Source organism: Arvicola amphibius, chromosome 17, assembly GCF_903992535.2.
Source record: "Arvicola amphibius chromosome 17, mArvAmp1.2, whole genome shotgun sequence".
Taxonomy (NCBI): Eukaryota; Metazoa; Chordata; class Mammalia; order Rodentia; family Cricetidae; genus Arvicola; species Arvicola amphibius.
In genome coordinates this window covers 19,589,992-19,613,215 of record NC_052063.2, presented here as the reverse complement: position 1 = coordinate 19,613,215, position 23,224 = coordinate 19,589,992, and the positions used below count along the sequence as shown (strand labels likewise).

General features: G+C 40.1%; 2 protein-coding genes across 9 annotated transcripts in view; one reads left to right on the top strand and one right to left on the bottom strand.

Moving 5' to 3' along the window:
• Nucleotides 1-4,594: 4,594 nt before the first annotated feature.
• Nucleotides 4,595-10,720, bottom strand: Ccdc59 (coiled-coil domain containing 59). Its single transcript, XM_038314477.1, has 4 exons — nt 10,174-10,720; nt 9,055-9,379; nt 6,374-6,473; nt 4,595-4,984 (listed from the first exon to the last, which is right to left on the bottom strand). Exons 1-4 carry the CDS (start codon nt 10,412-10,414, stop codon nt 4,823-4,825), a joined length of 828 nt encoding a protein of 275 aa, XP_038170405.1. The 5' UTR covers nt 10,415-10,720; the 3' UTR covers nt 4,595-4,822.
• The window catches only part of Mettl25 (methyltransferase like 25), a 72,268-nt gene continuing 59,507 nt past the window's right edge, over nt 10,464-23,224 (top strand). For 5 of the 8 annotated variants that reach the window (XR_005283620.1, XM_038314470.2, XM_038314471.1 and 2 more), the window contains exons 1-3: nt 10,464-10,750; nt 19,024-19,188; nt 21,889-21,995. Coding sequence is in view for 7 of the 8 variants with exons in the window: in XM_038314470.2 (XP_038170398.1) it covers nt 10,510-10,750; nt 19,024-19,188; nt 21,889-21,995 (513 nt within the window). In the remaining variant the exon portion in view is untranslated. Of the gene's footprint in view, nt 10,751-15,825; nt 15,920-16,304; nt 16,636-19,023; nt 19,189-21,888; nt 21,996-23,224 lie in introns of those variants that run through there. The other 3 variants (XM_038314475.1, XM_038314476.1, XM_038314474.1) reach the window with 3 other exon arrangements.

The window sequence follows — 23,224 nt, the reverse complement described above, 5'->3', positions numbered from 1 at the left end:
GGTCATTTCACAGATGTCGAAGTTTCCAAAACATTAAACATTCTCCTACCCTATGACTCAACCCTTCAGCACCTTCAAATTTACCAATGGAAAATTAAAGCACTGACCCACACATACGACTTAGACACAAATGTTTAAAAAGTAGCTTTCTTGTCATGGTCTTAGACTGAGAGTAGCTCACATGATGGTCAACAGATGAATGTATAAAGTATCCATCCAGTAAAATGTTCCTGTTTGAGCAGAAACAAGCTATTTCCAAAACCACACTAGCATGTATGAATTGCCAAGTAATTGTGCTGACTAGAAAACTGCTAAATAGAGCATAGTACAGGACCCTCGTTTTTGTTTTTCGAGACAGGGTTTCTCTGTAGCTTTGGAAGCTGTCCTGGAACTAGCTCTTGTAGACCAGGCTGGCCTCGAACTCACAGAGATCCGCCTACCTCTGCCTCCTGAGTTCTGGGATTAAAGGCGTGTGCCACCACAGCCTGGCAGGACCCTCGTTATGTCTTTTTTAAATGCAGACTGTATTGTAACAAAAAGCTAACCAGGTATGTCTGTGGATCAGTGTGCAGGCTACTGGGAGGGCCAATTACATAGGGCCAAGGAGAGATTTTGGAAGGTGATGCTAATGCTGGGGGCCTGGAGAGAGGCTTCACGTACATGTATGTGTCAAATTCATCAAGTTTTACATTTACATATTTGATGCCATGCCTCAGTGACACTGGCAGCTCTAGGCATGATTTAATAGTGTTCTTAATAGAAGTTATTGAAATATAATTCCCAGGAAAAAAATGAAAGGAAAATATTCATGCTTTCTTTTCAGTTATGTTTTCCCTAATCAGGCTCCTGGAATAAAACAAAGTTTTCTTATGAAACCATCATATAGGTTAAAGTTCAAAACATGGGGAAAAAATATCAAACCCTAAATTCACACCTTCTTACTGTTAAAAGTTGAAAAAATAAAAAGTTTGAAGTGCTCCCCAGTTTCCCGTCTCATTCACATTACATACAGCCAACAGCGTGCCTGATCTTGGGCGGAGCTTTCAGCGAGTGGAGCCAGGTTGTCTGTTTTAAGAATGAACATGAGTCCCTGAGCTCTTCAAAAGTTAAATTAATTAGACATTAAGTATAGAGTGTCACTCGATTTTCAAAAGACCTGACAAATTAATAAAGCACCAAAGATAATCACACTTGTCCCGTACTCACATTTAGAAGGCAGTGATCCTGCATGTAATTTAACTCCCAGAACCCCGTAGTTGTCATTGCCAAATACAGGATGTACCAGAACCTCTGAGGTAGAAAGTCATGGATGTACAGAAAGCGGCAAGAGAGCCGATGAAGTCTTTATGCTCTTTGCCAGCGTGCTAGTCCCATGCTGCACACTTAGTAAACTGGAAGGCATCTGTCAACAAGGAGTTAAATTTATCGCTGTGCCTTCAGCGTGGCAAACCACTTCTCTTCCCTCATCCAGAACGTATTTGAGACGCTGGTACCACCTTGAAAAGAGAAGCGTTTGCATTGCTGGGTTCTTTTAATTGCTTTTGCTATCTCCTACTTACGATGGTCAGGTTCTTGCTATGTAAACACAATTCCGTGACTGGTACAAACAAGCTAGACCCGGAAATTTTATAGAGCTCTGTAACTGCAAGTAGGCATCTGTCCTGAAGTTATAAAAGCAGCAAACACTGATTAATCAATAATGTCTAGCAGATCCAATTATCATCTTTTTCTGTCATTAAATCCTTGTGTAAATAGGATTGTTGTCTAGTTTTGGAAACCGCTGATGAGCCCCTGCTGCTCCGATGTGCATATTTCATTTAAGTCAAGGTCAAACCACAGCAGTCTGCGTAGGCCAAGTACTCCACTGGCACCTTTCTTGATGTTAGCACACTTGCCAAGCCTTACTTTGGCTGCCATCTGCTGTAGCCATTCAGCACACCAGCTTTGAATGAGAAACACTCCCAAGCTTAATTCCATACAGGACAATTCGCCTTTTAAGTTTGGGGAGAACAAGGAGACCGAGACTCTGTGTTTTAAAGCGCTGTGTCCAGAACCTTCATGTCACATTTCACACCTTTTCTAAGGCCTCCCAATCCTGTTTTCAAGACCCAGTATTAATCCCTCTCTGCAGAATCACTACCGGTAGACAGCGCTGCTCTAAATTCAGGTCAAACCCCCATCATTGTATATTAAGAATGCACAAAGCCGTGGTTGGTGGCGCACACCTTTAATCCCAGCCCCTGGAAGGCGGAGGTAAGCAGATCTCTGTGAGTTCAAGGCTAGCCTGGTCTACACAGTGAGTTCCTGGTCAGCCAAAGGCTACGTAGAAACCTTGTCTCAAAGAAACAAGATTAATAAAATACAAAATGCAACAATTAAAAGCCTACTGCACTTCTACAAATTAAAACTATGACCCAACATAAACTTGAACAAACTGCCAAGATCAGATTTTCTGTGTATAAGCTTAAAGCCTGAGACCATCCCTGATCACCTAAAGCTTCTCTGTGTATGTGTACATGGTTATGCTTTCATGTGTACATGGTCATCACGTGTACATGGTGATCACGTATACATGGTGATCACGTATACATGGTTATCCTTTTGTGTGCACACGCCCAGTCTTTTTCATTTTTGTCTTAGCAAATTGGACATATGTGGCGTACTTTTTGTTTTGCTGCATTAGGACTTTAACCCAGGACCAAGCATTCTATCACTAAACTGTAACCTCAGCCTACAGAACAAATTCTCAGATAGTTCATTGCTCAGAACACAGGCCTTTCCTTTGCTGTGTTTATGGCCTTCTTATCCTTTCTCAATAGAACTTGTTTTTATAATTTATGAGAATGGCAATCAACAGTATGTGCATCCTGGTCTAGTATGCCAGCATGTACCTATAGCACTAGCTCCTTGGGATACTGAAGATCAAAAGTTCAGGAACTGAGGCTGGCTTAGGCAAAACAGCATGAGGACCCATCTCAAGAGAAGACGGTTCAGGCAGTAAAATAACTGCTGTACTGGCCAAGCATATGGACCTGAGTTGGATTCCCCAGACGCCAGAATGCTTGTTGTTCCTGTAAGCCCAGTGCTGGGGAGGCAGAGACAGAAGACCCTAGGGTAGTGAGAACCTCTAAGTCAATGAGATTGAGTTATTGGAAGACCTCAACTGCTGACCTCAGACATATGCCCACATGTGTACATGTACATATAAACATATATACAAGTAGAGTGGGGTGGGAGATTAGGGAAATTACATATACACTAAACTGGCCTATATGTTTTCAAACTTAAAACAGTTACCATACTGCCCCAAGGTAAAACAAGTCAGCCAACAAGGAGACATTTTCCCTGTATGGGAGGAACCATTAGAAATTGAGGGAAAACACTATCCCACTGCTAGTAACTATTTTTATATACTTTACTATATCTCAAACCTTTGTCCCTTGTAATTTTCCTCCTGCTCCACTTGCCTTTAGCTTTAGATCCCAGATCCCACCACCTTTTCACATTAAATCTCCCCGCTTGAGGCTTTGGTAAGTGTGGCAGAAGAACCAACAGCCACTACTGAGCCAATCTCTAATACTCAAGCCTGACTGAGGGCAGAGCTTGCAGATGAACTGTATGGTTTTTGCATCACACTTGTAGTCTGAACCTTTTGTTTTGAAGGAGATGCTAAGTGCCTTCTGCCCTAAAACGTCCTTGGATGCAAACAAACAGAAATGAGGCCCTCAACGCAGACCTCGTGAGGAATCTAAAATACAGATTGAGTAAAGGAAAGCAGTGAAACTGTTTACTGTGCACGCTTCCTTAATCAGATCATGGCTCTGCCCTCCAACAGCAATAGCATATATCACAAGCGTCTAAGCATCAGTCTACGTAGGCAAAGAGTAAGTGTAGTATCTCCTAAGTACCTGTCCCTGCACTTTTAAACCAGGATGGAGGCTGCAGCATGAAAAGCTTCTCTAAAACCTTAACACAACTTCAGAATGTATTTGCCACCGTGGAGTTTTACAACCATTATTGTGCAATCTCTTTTGCTTACAATGTCAAGGCCTTCTTGTTTTGCTGCAACTGAAGGCAGAAAGGTTCTCAGCTCACAGAGGTACCAACAATATTATATGATGACAATACTCTAATTCTAGAAGGCTTCTGTGAAACAATTCATAAATCATATTTAGTAGACATATCTTATTATGGTGTTGCAACCAATTTAATGCCTAGATATCCTACTTTCGGGGAGCCTAGAAAGTCTACTTTCCTGTACCATATGCTAAAAATTAATAAATAAAAACTCCAAGGAAAGCCATTCCTTCATCATTAAAATGAATTTAAACACTATACAGTCTATCAGGCATGGTGGTGCAGGCCTGAAATCCTAGCCCTCCTGGCAGCGTTTAGAGGATCACAGGTTTAAGACCAGAAATGTAAGCAGCTCAAAAACCCTATCTGAAAACTCCCAGGGGATACAATGTACTTTAGTGGTAGTAAAACTGCCAAACAAGTGCAAAGACCTAATTCCCAGTAACCAACACCCAAATACTATGGCTGATGGCTACACTAAAACATGTTCACATCACTGAAATGCTCACTGTCAGTCTCCTATTTCAAAACACTTTATTTCAAATTCCATTGAGGGTTTTTAAAGTTCTTCAGGATAAAGTCATTCTTTGTGGAAAAAATATATTTTTTCTATAAGAAAAACAAAAATGCAATTCACCAATCCATTGATGTCAACAAATTTAGTTCACTGTTAGGTGTTCCCAATACACATACAAAAGGCTGCAACCGTCAGTCAAAATGAATCCTTAAAGACAGTCTGTCTAATCTATCTGTTTTCTTGTATCTTCTGAAGAAGGTACTCCATTTGTAAATTCAGGTTTGGCTGGCCCTTTTTAGTCTTTTTGCTCAGTACTTTGAAAGCTTCCATTTTTTTCTTTTTGTAAAGTCGTTGAGCTTCTTCTCTTTCTTGCTTCCTCATTTCAAATTCCTGCAATTATAAACATACAAAATGTTCATTAGTCACAAACAGAAAATGCAGGTCAGAATTGTTCTGAAATTGCTATAATAATGCAAACCCTATGATATAAGGAACACCAAGAGAAACAGTCATGACAGCATCTCATGCATTGATATGTAAGTAAAAAAGTCAAATATTTATTTAGCAATTTCACTGTTTAAATCCATTAAAGAATTAGAGGGACCTTCACAAAAGGTAAGACGTCTAATATTCCATTTAACACTAAAAAGTTCATTTCCAGAAAACTGTATCTTGTATTTACTTATTTATTGTTTTTTTGTCATTTAGCTAATTTACAAAATGGAGGCTACCTATTTACTCTGAGTGCAAAACACTCCGTTGGACATCATGAGTTTCACCATGTAAGGACGATCATGGTTGTTTGGTCCTATGACAAAAACTCAAATCGAAATATAGAAGACTATAATTCCTAATAATAAATCATTATCAAACAAGCACTGTGACATTCTCCCTAATTTAAACATAACAGCTGAAGAGAAGTTGTAGGTGGTGTGCTCTTCATCTTCAGTGCAGGGAGCCTCAAAATGATATACAAGATTAAAGGCATGTACCACTGCCCGCTACTTAGCCAATTCAACAATTCTGATCTCATGGGTAGTGTCACTAGCTTTTGTATTAACATTAGAGATCATTTCTTCATGTCATCAGTTGAAGAATAGCCAGAAGCATTTTATATATTAAACTATGAATTTAAAATATGAACTACTCATATTCTAATGTATATAAATGTGATCAGTATCAGTACTGTCTATGGGAATATTTTGATGAAACACTGGTACATTACTTAAACTTTAGTAAAAAACCAACAAAAACCTAAAAGCCCAAACTTTCAGACTAACCATTACTACCTCACACAGATGTAGTTTTTAAGGTCATAGATCAAGGGCAAAGGGAGATCTTGAGGAAATGTTTAAGCATGGAAGACAACTTCACTTCTGTGAATTTTATTCCAATACTTCCTCTCCGGCTTTTACCGCAGTGTAAAGTTAAGAAAATCATCAATATTTCTTTTAGGTCTTGTGTCCTCAAACATCAGACTATTTCAAGGAACTTATTAAAGATCTAAGGTCCTAGACTGAGGAACATTATCACAGATGCCAGATGCTCATATTATTAACTGACAAGCAACTTTTTTTTTAATCAAATATTATCACTGACCTACTAGCATTGTCTGAGCCAATCAAAGACTTAGAACATTATACAATTCTACAAGTCTGCTGGATAATCTAAATGTAAGCATTGAAGTAGACAATATTATGTGCCCAATACAAGACACACAGCTTGTACATGTTAAAGATAAGGAAAAATAAACCTAAATAACTAAAAAGTAGAACTTACAAATTTCTTAGCAGCACGCTTTGCTTGTACCCGCTCATACTCTTCCTGTGCCTTTTGGTTTGAAGTCTTCTTTTTCTTTCTCTTTGGACTAGTAACAGAACTTACAAAAGAAATTAAGACATGCAAGTTAAATCATAAATGATTTAGAGAAAATTATGCAACAGTGTCAAATACAGTATTTATGTACAAAAACGTCACTAATACAAACTGAGGGAAGCATGAAGAGAAAGAACGACAAAAAATAGGAAAATGCCCATATAAGATATTAAAACCATAGTTATAACTACAGATTAAAATATGGTAAATGGATATTTTTGGAGAAATATATATTAACCAGGGAAAGCACAGTAGGTTTTGTTGGATATTAAAATGATAAAAAACAGATGGAAAAGGAATTGACCAATGTAACAAGTTGTGCTGTAAATAACTTTAATCTGAGTTCTTTGATCACCTTTTCTCTGTCAACCTCTTACCACTAACCATCAGTCCTCAGACAGGGTCTTCATTTACAGGTCTCCTACCCTGAAGCATTCTGAGATCTTTGAGAGGTAACACTTACGATGCTGCTTATTATCTGACTTAATAACCTTCCTGTCCTCTAGGCCTCAACTTTCATGTCATAGCTACAATGCATTTCAGCAGCACCCTAGTTAAAAACACATTTATTGTCCATTACCAAAATCTATGTGCTCTTCAGCTAGCCTTGTTTAACTTTCTCTATCAAATTTCTACACAAAGAATAAACTAGTCATCCACTTCCCATTCATTCCTTAACTCTCAGACATGATTTCTGCTCCACCACTCTAACCTGTTGCTACAAAGACAGTACTGATATCCTAGCCCAACTATTATAGGTTTTTCTCTTTCTTCTATTCTCTACTTCTGAAAATTTCAGTCAGAATTGGGAGTGTCTGCATGCATGTGAGTATTCTTGCGGGTTTGGACATGCGTGTACAGACATGTGTGGAGACTAGGGGATTGCTCACTACCTTACTTGAGACAAGATCTCTCAATGAACTACAGGGCTGGCCAACGAGTTCCAAGGATCAACTGTCTCATCTACTAAAAGCCCACTGAAACAAAACACAACAAACCCCCAAGACTCTTACTGTCTTTAACCCCAAATATATACTTTGTTGTTATTTACAACACAAATAATGCTCAATTTTATTACTTTTTTTAAAATTGAGAATTTTATATCCTCATATAATGTATTTTTGACCAAATCCACCCAATATTTTTTCTTCCCCAATTCCTTCCTTATCCTCTACACGTTTCCTTCCTAACTTTACATGCTTCTCTTGTATTTTTATTAAACTCACTGAGTCCACTTATTGCTGCCAGTAGGTGCACTCATTGGTATGGGGTCATCTACTGGAGTATGGGTACCTCTCAGACTTGCATCCCAAAGACTGACCCCCCTCAATCCCCCACCAGTCATCAGTTGCTGAAATCTCCTAAGCTAGGTATAGGACTTTGTGATGCCCTCCCCAGTCCATGCTGGAATTTTGTCTGGTTTGATCTTGCATATGTCTTATGCATGCAATCATTGTCCCAGCTTTGAAAGACAAAATTTTAATAAAAAAAAAAAAGGTACTATCCAAAGTGACGCCTGGCTTTTTTGCTAGTTAATGTATTTTTGACTAAATTATATGAAGACAAATTTTCCCAAGCTAGATAGCTCTTTTAAAATCAAAGCGATAGAGAGGGCTTTGTTCTAAGACAGGATCTTATACAGTAGTGTAAGCTGGCCTGAAACTATTCAGGCCAGCTTAGCATCAAACTGTAGCAAATTGTGGTTAGGCCTCCTTAGTACAGAGAATAACAGGGACGAGACCACACAGCCACAAAAACATCAATGTGTTCAGCACATCTCAACATTTTTGTGGTTTTATGAGACAGAATCTCACTATGTAGTCCAGGCTAGCGTTGAATTAATAACAATCTTCCTGCTTCAGCCTTCTGTGAGGATTACAGACATGTAGAACTACGCCTTGCTTGATTTTTGTTAACTACAACCTATTTCCTGTACCCTTTACAGAAAATACAGATAATAGCAGTAAGCACTCATAAACACCAAATATCCCACGTTTTAAAAGCCTGATATAAATTCAATCATCAAAATGTCATTAAACCAAGATGACGATCCACTTTGAGGCTGTGCAACATGGTACACATGGTGGCTCAAGTACTTTGACTCTATCCTTCCCCTTGCAGAGGACACTGGTGTATCAGCGTGCAAAGTCTGGCTCTGTAACATAAAGTGCCACCGACTACACTTGTATTCTCTCTCTAGTAACTCCTTACTGTCACCCATTCTGGCCTGGTACTCTGGTACTTGTAATCCTGCCTCAGCTTCACTAATGTTGGCCTTACAGATATATAACACCACGCCTGGCCTAAAAAAAAAAAAATTAAAACACAGACACAAATATATTGATTAAAAATTGGGCTTAATTATTGTCCATTAAGTTACTTGTTCTTGAGAGGCAGTAGTTCAAAACTCAGATCTCTTAATTCTCACTTCACATTCTTGCACCTACGTTCAACTAGCCTATTTCAGTCATTTTACACTAAAAAAAATGTGAAAATACTAAAACAGATTTTGGAAAATCTGTTACAAAAACTCCTAATTCTTACCCCAATTGCTCTATATCTTACATTATTTAAAGAGTACATACTTTGGTGCAGACAGCTCTTCCGGCTGAGGTGGGCAGTCACTAGACTGCTCTTCAGACACAGTCTCCTCGGGGTTGGTGTTGCTCTCGTCTTCAGGCAGGGGCTGCTCAGCCTGTTCGTCTGACCCGGGCAGGCCAGCCTTTCTCTGAGTTTTTTCTCTGAGTTTCCTGAGTCTTTCTTCTTCGGCTAAGTAGAGGTGTTTCAGATGCTCTGGGTAACGATCAATGAACTGTGAGTCCTGGGACGCCGGCGCCTTCTTTACCTTCCAGAGCAACTTCTTGTAACTCTGCTGGATCTTCAGTTTCCTCCGGAATGCGAAACCTTGTCCTAACATTGGAGGATTTCAGTTATCATTACTTTCACAGAAAGTGAAAAATAACATTACTATCCAACCGATAGAATTACTTAGTTTTGCTTTAAAGATTAGGTTACTCAACACATTTAATATTGCACTTAGGAGCAAGTTAGTCCTCTGCCTAAATATAAGGCTAAAAATTGTCAAATACCACACTCACACAAACTACAAAATAAAATTAGAGAGTAATCTAAACGCTACAGCTCAACTTGAATTTATATTCACAAATCAAAATTTCTTTAATTCATCTAAAACACCACCTTGGGGGGGGCCGTCAGGTGGGGGGGGGATCTTAAATTTTCCGTTGGGGAAACTAATCATCTATTTTCCAAAGTAAGACACGACACCACAACAGGGGATAAGGTGCAACTTTCTAAACACCTGCTAATTTTTATTAGCTCGAACAAAATACTTAACCATTTGAAGAGACGGTTACTGCGGTGTTTGTAATCACCAAGGCTTTGGGGGAGGGTATCTTTAACCCCATCATCTTCCCCTCCTTCCTTTGCTGTAACACAGTGGCAAAACTGTTTTTAGAGTAAATCCACAAGCGGACCCCTAGACACTCCGGATCGACGACACATGACTTAAGCTGACAGCGCCGTCCCGTCCTCCCATGCTAAGGACCGAGACGCTAAGGGGCTCGGCGGGCTTAGGAATGGCTTCCCGGGTCTCAGCACAGACCCGGTCTCCGTCCCAAAGCCTTTCTGCAGGCTGAGCCGCTCCATGCACCCTCGGGCTCCCCCACCGCTGTCTTCTCACATACCCTCGCGGACACTCCCGGGGAAGGCTTGCTGGTGGCTGGGCCGCCAGGTCCTGCGTTTCCCAGTCTGGCTCTTGAATCCTCCCGGACGCGTTTCTTCCCCGCGCGCCGCAGATGCTGCCGTCCGCCACCTCGAAGACGGCCTCCCCTGCGCCATCTTGCACCACCCGGACCGGCAGAACCACAACGGACGCCGACATAATACGTCACCAGGCCGAAGCAATCGACCGCGCGACGAGCGCATGCTCGGAGCGCGACCGCTTCGGCCTGGGCGGCTTCAGGAAGAGAAGCGCCGCGCGGCCCTGTTGGCGCCACCTGCAGCCCTGGAGGGCGCGCGTCATGGCGGCGCTCCGCTCGCTCCCCGGGACCCCGGACCTGCCCACGCTGCACGCCCGGTTACAGGACTTGCTGCGCTTCCTACGGGGCGCCTTGGCCATTTCCAGCGCGCACACGGTGGATTTCTACACCGAGTCGGTGTGGCGGGAGCTGGTGGACTTGCCCCCGGAGAGCGTGCTGGCGGCGCTGACGGGGCCGGCGGCCGAGGCCGAGCCGGAGCCGCGGGAGGAGGAGGCGGGACCAGGTGACTGGCGGGCGCACGGGGCGGGAGGGGACGGGGCTGGCAGGGGGCGGGCGGGGCGGACGGACTGCGCCCCCCCGTGCGCCCCCTGGTGGAACTCGGCGGAAGTGGCAGGGACTTGTGTGGCGTCCCTGAGAGCCGAATAGAGGGATCTGAATAGTGAGGGTTTGTGAGGTCCCCTGGTTTCATCTTTGGGTGTTGGTATATTTCCCCAATTTAAGGAAATCAAGGATCAGGGGAGAGGCATTCGTTCCCGTAATAATTCAACACTTTGGAAATATAAAAAAGTTATTTGAGGGCAAGTACAGTATTGACGAATAGGGTTGACAGCCTGTTTCTCAGTCTGCACCAGGAAGATTGTGGCTTGGATTTGGACAGTGATAGTGGAGTCTTGAATACTCTCTAGTCCGTTTTGAAAGCATGCATTTTCAGCATGCTATGTGCCTTGAGGTTTTCTAGGCTCTGGAGTTTCCAACCTTCAGGAATCTTAGATTCTATGAAGTGTCTCTTTTGAAATAACAGCAGCTACTGGAACTTCTGCTGCTTGCTTCCGAGTTTCCAGTCGTGGAGTGTCGTTAGTGAGCTTCGTCCCTGAAGCATCCTGAAAATGCAGTGTGCACGGGGGTGGGAGAATAAAATGGAACTTAGTAAATTTTGGTTCTTTCAAGTCGTCCGTGAACCGTTGTGGAGAGCAGGGACCATATTGTCTTAAGCATATTTGTCCCAACACGCGGAAAGTTTCTTGGTGTGCATCAAGGGCTCCGTAAATATTGTTGAACGAATGAATCATGTTGGTTTTCAGAAAGACGAAGAAAATGCAAAGAAAAATGATGATGACCAAGTGCAGAGCGAAGCTTTAATGTGTGGTTAACTGGGTCTTCCCTCGATGAGATTACATTATTTCGCATATACTAATAACTGGATTCATTGGTGTGTGTTGTATGGCCTGCAGTTTGCTTTTGCTAGGTGCAAAATATATATAATTTCTTTCTTCCTTCCTTCCTTCTTTCTCTTAGCTCTCTCTCTTTCTCTCTCTGTCTCTACCTGCATGTTCCCATGAGGGAGGCAAGAGAGGTCAACTTGTGTGTGTGTGTGTGTGTGTGTGTGTGTGTGTGTGTGTGTGTGTGTGTACACCTGCCTGTTCTCGTGTGGGAAGCCACAGGTCAGCTTCCAGTATTATTTCTCTGGAGCTCTGGTGTTTTGAGACAGGGACCCACCAATTAGGCTAGACTGGATGGCTAGTAAGCTTCAGGAATCTACCAGAAGGATTCTGCACCCCAACCCTGGAATTACAAGTGTGCACTCCTATACCTGGCTTTTCATGTGGATACTCAGGCCCTCATGCTTGCAAGGCCAGCGTTTTACCTTCCAGCCTCCGTTTTCTCTTCATCTTTACAAGGCACTGCAAATTGGATTCTTTAATTCCAATTTGTGATTTTGCAGCTTAGCCTCATTTCCCAGAGACCAGAGGTTTTAGTAGAACATTCACACTCTCGATTTTACATCATCTGATTCCACAGTATGAGAGAGAGAGAGAGAGAGAGAGAGAGAGAGAGAGAGAGAGAGAGAGAGAGAGAGAGAGAGACCTGACATCCAGTTAATTATATATCAATCTAACAACAACAGAGACTGACTGGGTGATTGACCTTTGAAATGTCTCTGGATCTGATAACGTTTTCAATATAAAATTCCTAGTTGTCCAGATGCTCAGCAGGTTTATAACCTGATTTATTGGAAGTGTTACTTAGGATTTTCTCATCTAGCTCTTACTAAACTTGCTGTAGGGAAATCCAGTAGTGGAACAAGTTAAACAAGTTTTTACATCCCAATAGGGGAGATCACAGGCATCAGTAATTGTATAAAAGAGCAAAAAAATAAAGTATTCATTCCAACCGGAACTTTAGTCTTCTCCTTTAAAACAGCTTCAGAGGTAAATTATCATAGTTTTTCTAGATGAATATAGGAAAGTTCAATGCATTAAACATTGCCCAAAGGATGCTTTTGATATGTTTGTATATGTATGAGAAATGACACGTATGTCAGACAGCTTTTTTTTTTTTACAAATCTAGTTGTTTTCATTTCTCAGATAAATTTTCAACATTATTAATCCTTTCTAACACATTAAGGAGCTTTTGTTATGATTTTGGCTGTTTTATGCCTGTAGGTAATATATTTTAATCCTATTCTCGCATCATTACCTTGTCTTATTCCTCCCTCCTGCTTTAACTCTTCACTTTTTTCTTCGTAATTAGCCTCCTCTCTCATGTCTGTACATGCATGTGAGTGTGTGTGTGCGCACGCGCGTGTGTGTGTCCCACTGAGTTCAGTTAGGGTTGCTTGTATGAGTATGGCTGTGGCCTTATTTACTAGAACGTGGACAACTTGCCAGTGGCTGTACCACTGAGGAAAATGTATCCTCCTCTCCCAGCACCGTCAACTAGCAGTAGCTCCACGGGGGATTTTTATTCTTACAACATAAAAGTTGTTATATTGTTCTCCAGTTAATTTCCGAATCCTATAATATACAATTCTTATTCTTTATCCTAACATTCAAGCTGTTCCTCACTGAAAAAAAATTCTAGTATGTGTTTTGTATGCTTATGTGATATATGTGCATGTGTGTATGTATGTTTTTGTGAGGGATGCACATGCATGTTTTTGTACATGCGTGTTATGACATAAGACTGAAGTCCAGTGTCTTCCCTGATTACTCTCCACGTTATACAGTGAGATAGGATCTCATGTTGAACTTGGAGCTCGTCATTTTGGCTATTCCAGCCAGCCAGCTTCTCCACGGAATCTCTGCCTCTCCCTTCCACCAGCTGGAATTAGAGGGAGGTGCTGATTAAGTTTTGTCAACTAGATACAAGCTAGAATGCCTTGCGAGGAGGAAACCTTAATTGAGAAGGTGCTCCCATCAGACTAGCCCATAGACAAGTCTGTGTGTGTGTCAGAGGGGGTTCTTTATTTAATAATTGATATGGGAGAGCCCAGCCCACTGTGGTAATGCCACCCATGGGCAGTATAAAAAGCAGACTGAGAGAGCCGTGCAGAAGAAGCCAGTAAGCTGTATTTCTCTATCTTTGGTCTCGGCTTTAGGTTTTGCCCCAGGGACCTGCCCTGCTAGAGTTCCTGTCTTGGTTTCCCTCAGGATTAGACTGTAATTGGGATATGTAAGCCAAATAAACTCTTTCTTCCCAAGATGCTCTTGGTCGTGGTCTTTATCCCAGCAGCAGAGCATAAGCTAGGACAGGAGGCTCCTGGACTTTTGCCTTCACATGAGTTTTGGGCAGTGGTTCTCAACCTGTGGGTTGCAACCCTTTCGGAAGTCAAACGACCATTTCACAGGGGTTGCTTAAGACCATCAGAAAATACAGATATTTACGTTACAATTTATAACAATAGCTAAATTAGCCGGGCGGTGGTGGCGCACGCCTGTAATCCCAGTACTCGGGAGGCGGAGGCAGGCGGATCTCTGAGTTCGAGGCCAGCCTGGTCTACAAGAGCTAGTTCCAGGACAGGCTCTAGAAACTACAGGGAAACCCTGTCTCGAAAAAAACAAAACAAAACAAAAAAAAAATAGCTAAATTACAGTTATGAGGTAGCAAAAAAAATAAGTTTTTGGTTGGGGGTCACTACAATGTGAAAAACTGCATTAAAGAGTCACAGCATTAAGAAGGTTGAGATCACTGGTTTGGGGGATCCTAACTTTAATCTTTATGGTTATGTGGCAAGCTTTTTACCTGCTGAACCTGCTCTCCAGCCCTGTTTTCTGTAGTACGCTGTGTTTCTTGGGATGTTTTATGCCATTTTAGAGGGAACTGGTGCAGTCTTCTGAGACTAGTATTTCCTATAGTATTAGGCATCCCTGAATTACTTGGCTTCTTATCTTTTTTATTTAGCAAATGTGTTTCTAAATATGTATCATTGTATAATTTTATTCGCCAACAAATACTATGTAAAGAATCTTAAAATATTATGGTAAATTTTTCTAGTTTTACATTTAATTTAATTTAATTTTCTCAAATACTGTAGTTCAATGTGAAAATGCTTTTGGAATGATTAGCTATATTTATGCATTCATTATGGTGTTAATATTGGTATGGTATGAACCCAAATGTCAGTTCTCGTTAATATGTATTATTTCATCCAAAAACATGGGTTGCCTGTTTAGGTAACATATTTTTTCATTTTATGTACAACTATAAATTAAGCTAGAATTGCTTAGGCAAGAAAAGAAATCCTACCACAAATTGGATCATATAATTGACTCATTTTAAAAGCAACAATATGTATTGTATGTATTCTCTTGGTACATTATGTATGCTCGTAGATGCAAAGTTCATAGAATTTAACACAACCCATCTTTAATTTTCAAAGTTTAGTAAGGCAGACTTAACTTTTGGCTATTAAACAATTAACAAAGATATAACCCAACAGTCAACTATTGCAAAAAGCAAAGCCTTAAAAACTTTTATTAAATTTACATTAAATAAAAGCTTATTAATTTCCTTTTTAGAAAAAAACGCCCTCAACTCATCCAGTACTTAGGAAATATTGTGTTTTTTATCCTACGGCAAATAACATGAGGCTTTGCTGTATGCTGGAATTAATGGAGTTGGAGCCACAGTAGTGATGGGGAGGGTTCCTAATGAAAGGAAATTGTATACCAGGATGGACGGGTAGTTGGGCATAGGAACTGAAGGCACACAGTATGTGAAAGATACTATAAAGATTTAATTTTAGCAGTGATTGGAAATGTTATTTATAAACACAGGAAATAAGAAAAGAGAAAGATGATGTGTCAGGAGTAAGAATATTTGTAGGAATGAATACAACAAAATATTTGTATATCCTTGTGAAGATAATTATCAGGAAGGTGCTGTCAATACCTTCCTGAAATCCTGGTCCTTTGGCTATGTGATGAACTATTTCTCACCCCTGTAACACAGCTGTATCTGTAACTTTAGTACATATTTGTATCTCGTATTGTATTCTGTATGATCTAAGTCACTCTTGTCTCACCCTAAGATTGTAAGTATTGGGGCTGAAATGAGGTTTTATGCTTCCCTAACAGGCTCAGTGGTGCTATTGAAGTCCTCCTAGTGGCCTCAGTGATTACAACCACTACGGAGTCTTAGGAGAATTCCGTAGTTGATGATGCTACAATAGTAAGTGCATTAAAATATGCTGTCGTTCATGCATGCATGCATCCATCCATCATCCATCATTCATGTTGTGTGCAAAGTTCTTTTGCTGTACAACTGAACATAGAGCAGTTTTTATGTTTACTATGATTCTAGAGGTAGATGCCACAGAAACTCTTACACAAATTTTTCGCTTTCTTTTCAGAGGCATTCATTATTTCAGATATCCCAATTACGTTTCCATTTCTGGAAGCAGGATCACTTTTAGTGAAGAGGGAAGGGTTAAGTGGAGTCATGAAACGGTTACAGAAAGAAGCAAGTGTGTATTATCCTAACTTACCGCTGTAGGCTGATCTCTGCCAGAGAGGTTGCCAGAAGTTGGCTGATTTTGATAGTCAGGTCCATCCATGCCCGCTGTTATTTTGCTCGGCGTGGCATGCTGCTGGAACCTGAGATCAGGAGCATAGTGTAAGGTCAGACTGCCACAGTGTGTTTGCCCTGACACTTAATGTGTGCCCGTTTGAATAGTTGCTGTCTTGTCAAGTCTTAGGTATTTCCTCTGCAAACGAGATAAGAGCCACAGTGAACTTGCTCACATAGCAGGTAAAGTGTCCAACACCATGCTTGGTGTGTGGTCTTAAACGTGCAGTACCTGTTAACAATGGGACAGTGAGTTATTATGAAACCTGATGGAGCTCATCTTCCTTAGAGTTCTGTTGGACATTCAAGTACAATAACAGGTAAGTAGTTTGAAAGTTTACTTGTTAATTATGAATATACATTCATTGGTTTCATTTCTGGTTTTAAAACTTCATGCATTTTTTTTTCTTGAAGATTCTTACAGTCTGTGTATTTGGCTCTTTTGTTTTCATGTATATATTGATATCTGGTAGAAAAAAATCAGAGCAGGTTAGAGGTGTCTTGGTATCCTGTTTATCAAAAATAACCTCTCCTGCTTCTTTTCTATCTTATTTCCTATTTTGTTATTGTTTCTGAATCCTATATTTATTTATTGCTGTGTGCTTGATGTATGATGTGTTAGTGTGGCTGCATGAGCAGTGTACTTTGGTGAGTCTGAAGGTCAGAGAGCAGCTGGCAGGAGTCAGTTCTGCCTTTCGCCAGGAGGATAGACTCTGGTGGTCAGAATGCGCAGCAAGCACCTTTACCCATTGAGCCAACCCACCGGCTCTCCAGCTAATCCGTTTCACATGCTCTTTCCTAGCCTTTCTTACAAGAAACTGACCTGGGATAACGATGTAGGTCGTACAGACAGGACAAGTGAAGCAGACACTGGAGGAAGGTCAGGAACTTCCAGTAGAGGGAAGTGTAGGCAGAACAACCAAGCCGCAGAATATGCAGGTGGAGCAGGCAGCAGATTTTAAAAATGCATTTTCCCTGTGGGGAAGAATATTTGCACACAACTAAGAAGTAACTAAAACTCAACAGCACTGTGGCTTCTGTGCTACCTATTACACAGACACGGGACTGTGAGGACCTAGACACTGGCATTGCCCCATGGCCTTCTCACATGCTGGACCACAGAAGAGAGTAAAGACAAGATCATTGGCCTTTCTCATTCTCTTTGAATCTCTAAAAGCAGCAAATTATGACTGATACAGACTGAATCACTCAGGAAAAAAAAAATAACCTCAGCTGTGTTTCTGGGATCAAAAAACAATTAGTTGTGGAACTCTAGACTGAATAAACTGAGATTGAATCAAAATATGTAATTCTTTAAAAAGTGACTATTGTTGAAAATGTGCTGCCATATTAATTTAGGCTCCAATACCATAAATTTCTGGGGTGCTTGTAATGAAATAAAAGACAAATTATTAGTTGAGGTCAAAGTGGAATATTTTCAAGAATTTTCAATAGGATAACTAACTTTTCCAGCAGAAACATCACATTTCTTTCTGTTGGCATCATTGCCCAATAACTGACCCATATAATGGCCCTCCTGCTCACTGTGAGTTAATACTTTTATTCTATCACACTCTAAAAAACTGCTCCCCTGGAACCTTCGGATGTTGAGACTGCTCTTAATCCTAAAAATCTCACTTAATAGTTGTCTGAGTTTTCCCTTCTGCATCATGTCTAAATATTTTGATGTAGATTTTATTACTTTTGGCTGTATCAGTAAATTCAGCTTGAAAATTTCCTAAAATCTTTATTAAATAAATTCAACATGGTAACCTTGTGGTTTTATTTTCTATTTAATTGATTCAAAAGTTGAAGTCACACATCTCTGCAATTTTCTATTTAATAAATTTATCACACATTATACCTCCAACTTAAGGGATGCTAGTTTTAAAAGGATACGAGCAGAAGCATATAATTTTATTTAGAATTTGAAGACATTCATTAGTTACATTGTTTTAGTTTTGTCAGAGAGCAACAGTTTTCATTGTGTTTAAGTGGACATTTTAGATGTGAGTGTCAACTATGCTAGACAGGATGTCATGGCATTTGTATTATGATGTTTGTTTGTCTTTGGTAAAATCAATGTTGTTCCCTAGATTGTATGCTGGCCCTAAGTAAATGCTTTACACACTTGGTTTAACAACTGGATTTATTGGTTTTTTGAGATTGCTTTTATTTTGTTACATGTTGATTTCATTTTTAAAAATACTTTTTAATGAATGGGCTCACTTGGACTGCTTTATCCATTGAGGTTTATTAACCGCTATGGACAAATTGGAATGAAAACCTTAGAAATAAATTGTTGTCCCTTAACAATGTCATTAAGAGTAAGACTGCAGTACAGTTCCACAGGAATAAGGGAATAAGGAATAACAGTGTTGCAAAGACTAGCACCTTGAAATGCACAATTGAAGGTCCCAAAAGACAGCTACATTGCTCTTCAGACTGGGAAGTGCTGCTGTTTTTGCTCCTGGAAAACATAAAGACCAAATTTTAATTTGATCATTAAAGACATGATGGGAGAAAATGCTAAAACCAGGTTTTGCGGAGGTCAGTGATTTACATAACAAACGCGAGGGAGCTATTAGAGACACTGACACAATCTAAAGTTAGAATCTTGTAAGTTGCTGTGAAAATCCCCATGGTTCATTTGCTGTTTTAAAATCTCAAACAGTTTAAATATCTTCCTTTTTTGTCTGCTTTTTCAGGTTTTGTTGATCTCCCCAGAGTATTTTGTGAAACGTCTCAGAAGCTGTTGAGCGTGGAAGCCTTTGCTCGGGCCGTCAAACACTACTCTGTGCAAAGCTTGGGGCTGTGCACTCCTTTCGAGCAGCTGCTTACAGCCCTTCGAGTAAATAAAGAACAGAGAACTGGTATGTGTGACTGTGATGTAGGCTTAAGTCTTAAAGGCACTTAAGAGTAGTACACGGCTCATGTGTACATCTATCCGTTACAGTCTTTGTTGCTGGATATCACAAGCACTGATAAGTCAGCTCGTATTGAGGACAGGTTCTCTTATCCTGTATTAAGAGCATATATGGGTCTCTATGCTTTTGGCCACATTAGTCTCTGGGTGTCTTTACCACAGTTAGTTTCAAATTCTCTAACATGCTTGTATTCTGCTACTATAGATGTCAAAATCCTTGCATTAGTTTTTATTGCACTTAGTTAATGGTCTCTCTGACTGGTTCTTTGGGAAGAATATGAGGAATGTGCATGGTGGTTGCTGGGAAAATCGGGGAGATGTTCACAAAGTGGGGACAGCCCAAACAAAAAAACTCAAGTGGCAAACAGATTAAAACTCATATCCGTAGTTATGTTAAATACCAATAGACACCCCAGTTAGACAGTAGCAAGGAGGACGCTGGGGTTGTGAAAACTGACCGTGTTCAATGCTGAGGAACCAACTTTAGTAGTAAAGCCAGTGGGTTAAATAATTACATTAATGATAAAATAGGGAATACGTGACTTAATTTATTGTTTACCAAGATCCTTACTGTCTGTTATCTCGTTTGATTCTCTTTGTTTCACCAACTCTCTCTTTTCTTTCTTTTTTTTTTTTTGTTTTTTTAGAAAGCTCTAAACTTACAGAAACATTGCTTGAATACTACAGTGACCCTGGATACTTTTGATTTAAATTTGCCATGTTAAAATCCTACCTTTTTGCTGTAAGCACCCCCACAAATACATTTTCAAAAATCTGGATCCTTTGACCATCAGTCACAGATAGAGTATTACTGGCAAGTGTTTTAACACATATCCCTAAGAACCAGGATAAACTCCTACTTATCCTGTAGTGTGTTGATTTATCCAGGACTTTACCTTGGCTTTAGGAGCATTATCTACTAGCACACTGTATTCAAATTTATTTTAGTGTTGCAGAAATTATTTATAGCTCCTTTTTTTCTTAAAAAGGTTTTTAGATTCATTTAATGTGTGTGCATGAGTGTTTTGCTTGCATGCTGGTGAACAGGTGTGTGCCTGTTGCACACAGAGGTCAGAAGAAGGCCTAGTTTTGAGCAGTTGTGAGCTGCCATGTGGGAGTTGGACAATCGCCGCAGATTTGGTTTCTCTTTCTTCTTCCGTCGTATTGTTTCTGCGGACGCTGATGAGTTGATGCATGTAGGAGGGTTTGCTTGATTATCTCCCCGTGATTACATTCAGCTTTTAACTTTTAACCAATACGCTAATTAAAGGATTTTGTTTTTATGCACCTCGCTAAGAAGCACGTGCTTAGTGTTTGCGGCAGAAGTGGATCCTCAGAAACTTTCATTTTAGAGGGAGCTTATCCCCATTCTGGTCCAATTTTTTCATTGTTGTTGTTTCCTTTATAAGTATTTTAATGAAAATTATTATATTATATTCCTCCTGGAGTAAAACAAAGGATTTTGGGAAATCGTGGCTCTGGGAAGGGCATTCTGGCGGTAATTGAGTTCATCATTGCTACTGGCATTGTATCCTGTGCCAGCTGTTTCTAACTGGCCTCAGCTGAGTGAAGCCTGGCCCTCCGTCCGCCTTCTAAAACTCAAGGACTGTACGTTGGGTATCAAAGAGAAAGATATGCATATGCAAACATGAAGCCATCACCATGTCTAGATGGATGTTGTCTTTGCCAGTCCAAGGCAGAGTCGGGATACAAGCTAGTGCCAGCTGTGCATGGAGGGAAGCTCCTCCCCATCCTGGAGTCTCTCACTTTTCTTTTCTGGGCTGGTGTCTGTCAACAGAATGCCATTGTATAATAACCATGTACTCCTGGGAAGACTTTATTAGTAATGTTTTCACATTTTCCCGTTGAAGAGGAAAGAAGCTTGGCCTACAAGCAGGCATGTCACAAGCGAATACTGTCATGCCATAGTAGATTTATTTATTTCTAACCCAGCCCTAAATTTCAGCTTGCCACTATCCAATTCCCACATGTCTGATTATGTTGAATACCTTGTTAGATGTGCTTTTTATTCCATAAAATATAGTGTATACTCTAAAGTGGTGTGTTGTAGAATGTTCTCTGTTGTTATACACTATATAGTAGAAAATAGTCGCATGTGGCTGTTAACCTCTTGAAATGTGCCTATTATAACTTGGAAGTTTAATTTGTATTTTGACTTTGGTAATTTTAAGTGTAAGTAATCATGTGGTTGGTAGCCACTGCTTTGGACAGTGCAGGTAGTAAAGGGGCTCATTTGTCTGCTCTTGGATTGGGCAGTGTTTTTCTTATTGGTGTATAGGAGTTGGTTTTATCTTCATGTGTGTATATCAGGGATGTCTATTTCCACATTGTTACTTCTCACTCTGTTAAAGCTGTTTTTTTTTTTTTTGATGAAACAGATTTTTGTATTACAGTTTCCTCACTTATAATTAACTACTTGTTATATCAAGGAATGATTTTAATTATCTGTGTGTTTTTTATTTTATTCTATCTGGATCATAACTGTTAAACTAATAGAAATCACATAGATATCAAAATAGAATTTATGCCATTTTAATATTGATTTTTAAAACCTGTGAATATCAGGTGACAACTCATTAAAATTCTCTTTAGTAACAGTATTTTAATTTTCTCTATTTTCATGCAGGTGAAAATGTGAAGGCAATTCAGTTTATGAACACAAAAAAATCTCATGAGGTTCAGGCAATGGCAGAGCTAATCTGCAATATTGCTGATTACTGTGGTTTAAAGCAGGTGAGATTTCCTTGCGAGTATTGTCGACTTTTGGTATCTCTCTGATTTCATTTTCTACTTTTATTTTTATTGGACTGCTGTTCTCCACCTCATGCCCTTCTTTCAACTTTCCTTGTAGTGTTTATTTCACTTGCCAAAGAGATCACATTCAGTACTCAAATCTTCATTGAGAGATCTGCCACTAAACTATACCAAACTAGAATAAGATGAAGCTGTTTACTCTATTATTGTCCTTCATAAGTTTATGTATTTGTATTTATATGAAACACTATGTAAACCAGCATGGTTTGAGTGTGAGATGCTACTCATAGGCTCCTGTCTCTGAACACTTGGTCCTCAGTTGGCAGTGCTGAAAGTGGAGGTTAGAGCAACTTTGGGAGGTGGAGCCTAGTTGGAGCCTTGCTGGAGGAAATATGTAGTGGGGATGAGTTTGAGATTTGTAGTCTGGCCCCACTTTCTTTTCTCTCTCATATTCTGCTTCATGTGTAAGGATGAAATGTGAGCCCTCAACTTCCTGATCACCAGGGAACATGCCCTCATTCTCCGACTGTCGTGCCTTTCTGCTCTGATGGAGTTTATTCCCTCTGGAAGTATAGTAATTCCCCCAAAGTTGCTTCTTACCAAAATGTTTGATAACAGCAAGAGAAAAGGAACTAATATAGAAATTGTATCAGGAGTGGGGTCTTTGCTGTGATAATCCTGATCCTGTATCTTTTATGCCTTTGGACTATTTTGTGGAAGACTTTGGGATGGAAAAGTCACTGAGTACTGTAACAGAGCTTAATAAACTATTGTAATGGGAGCTTGGAAAACAGTAATGCTAAGAGAAGGGCAGAAAGTTGTCTTGTAGTTCATGGGGCTTTGTACAGAATCATGGACTCTATCATGCATTAGGCTAGGAGCCATTCACGTGATATTTTGCAGAGAATGTGGCTGCATTCTGCCCACTCATGAGAATTTGCTTAAGACTGAATTGAAGAGTTATGGACTAATTATTTTTGCCCCCCCAAAAATTCAAAGTAGCATAGCATTGAGTTTATGACACTGTTTACTACTGATTACTCTTATGCCAGCCTACATAAAGAGAGGCTATCATTTTTAAAGGAAACGGAAAGATTAAAAAAAATGCTTCTGCCATGTGGTGGTGAACACCTTTAATGCCAGCACTCAGGAAGTAGAAAGGCAGGTGAATCTCTGTGAGTTTGACGCCAACTTGGTCTAAAAGGTGA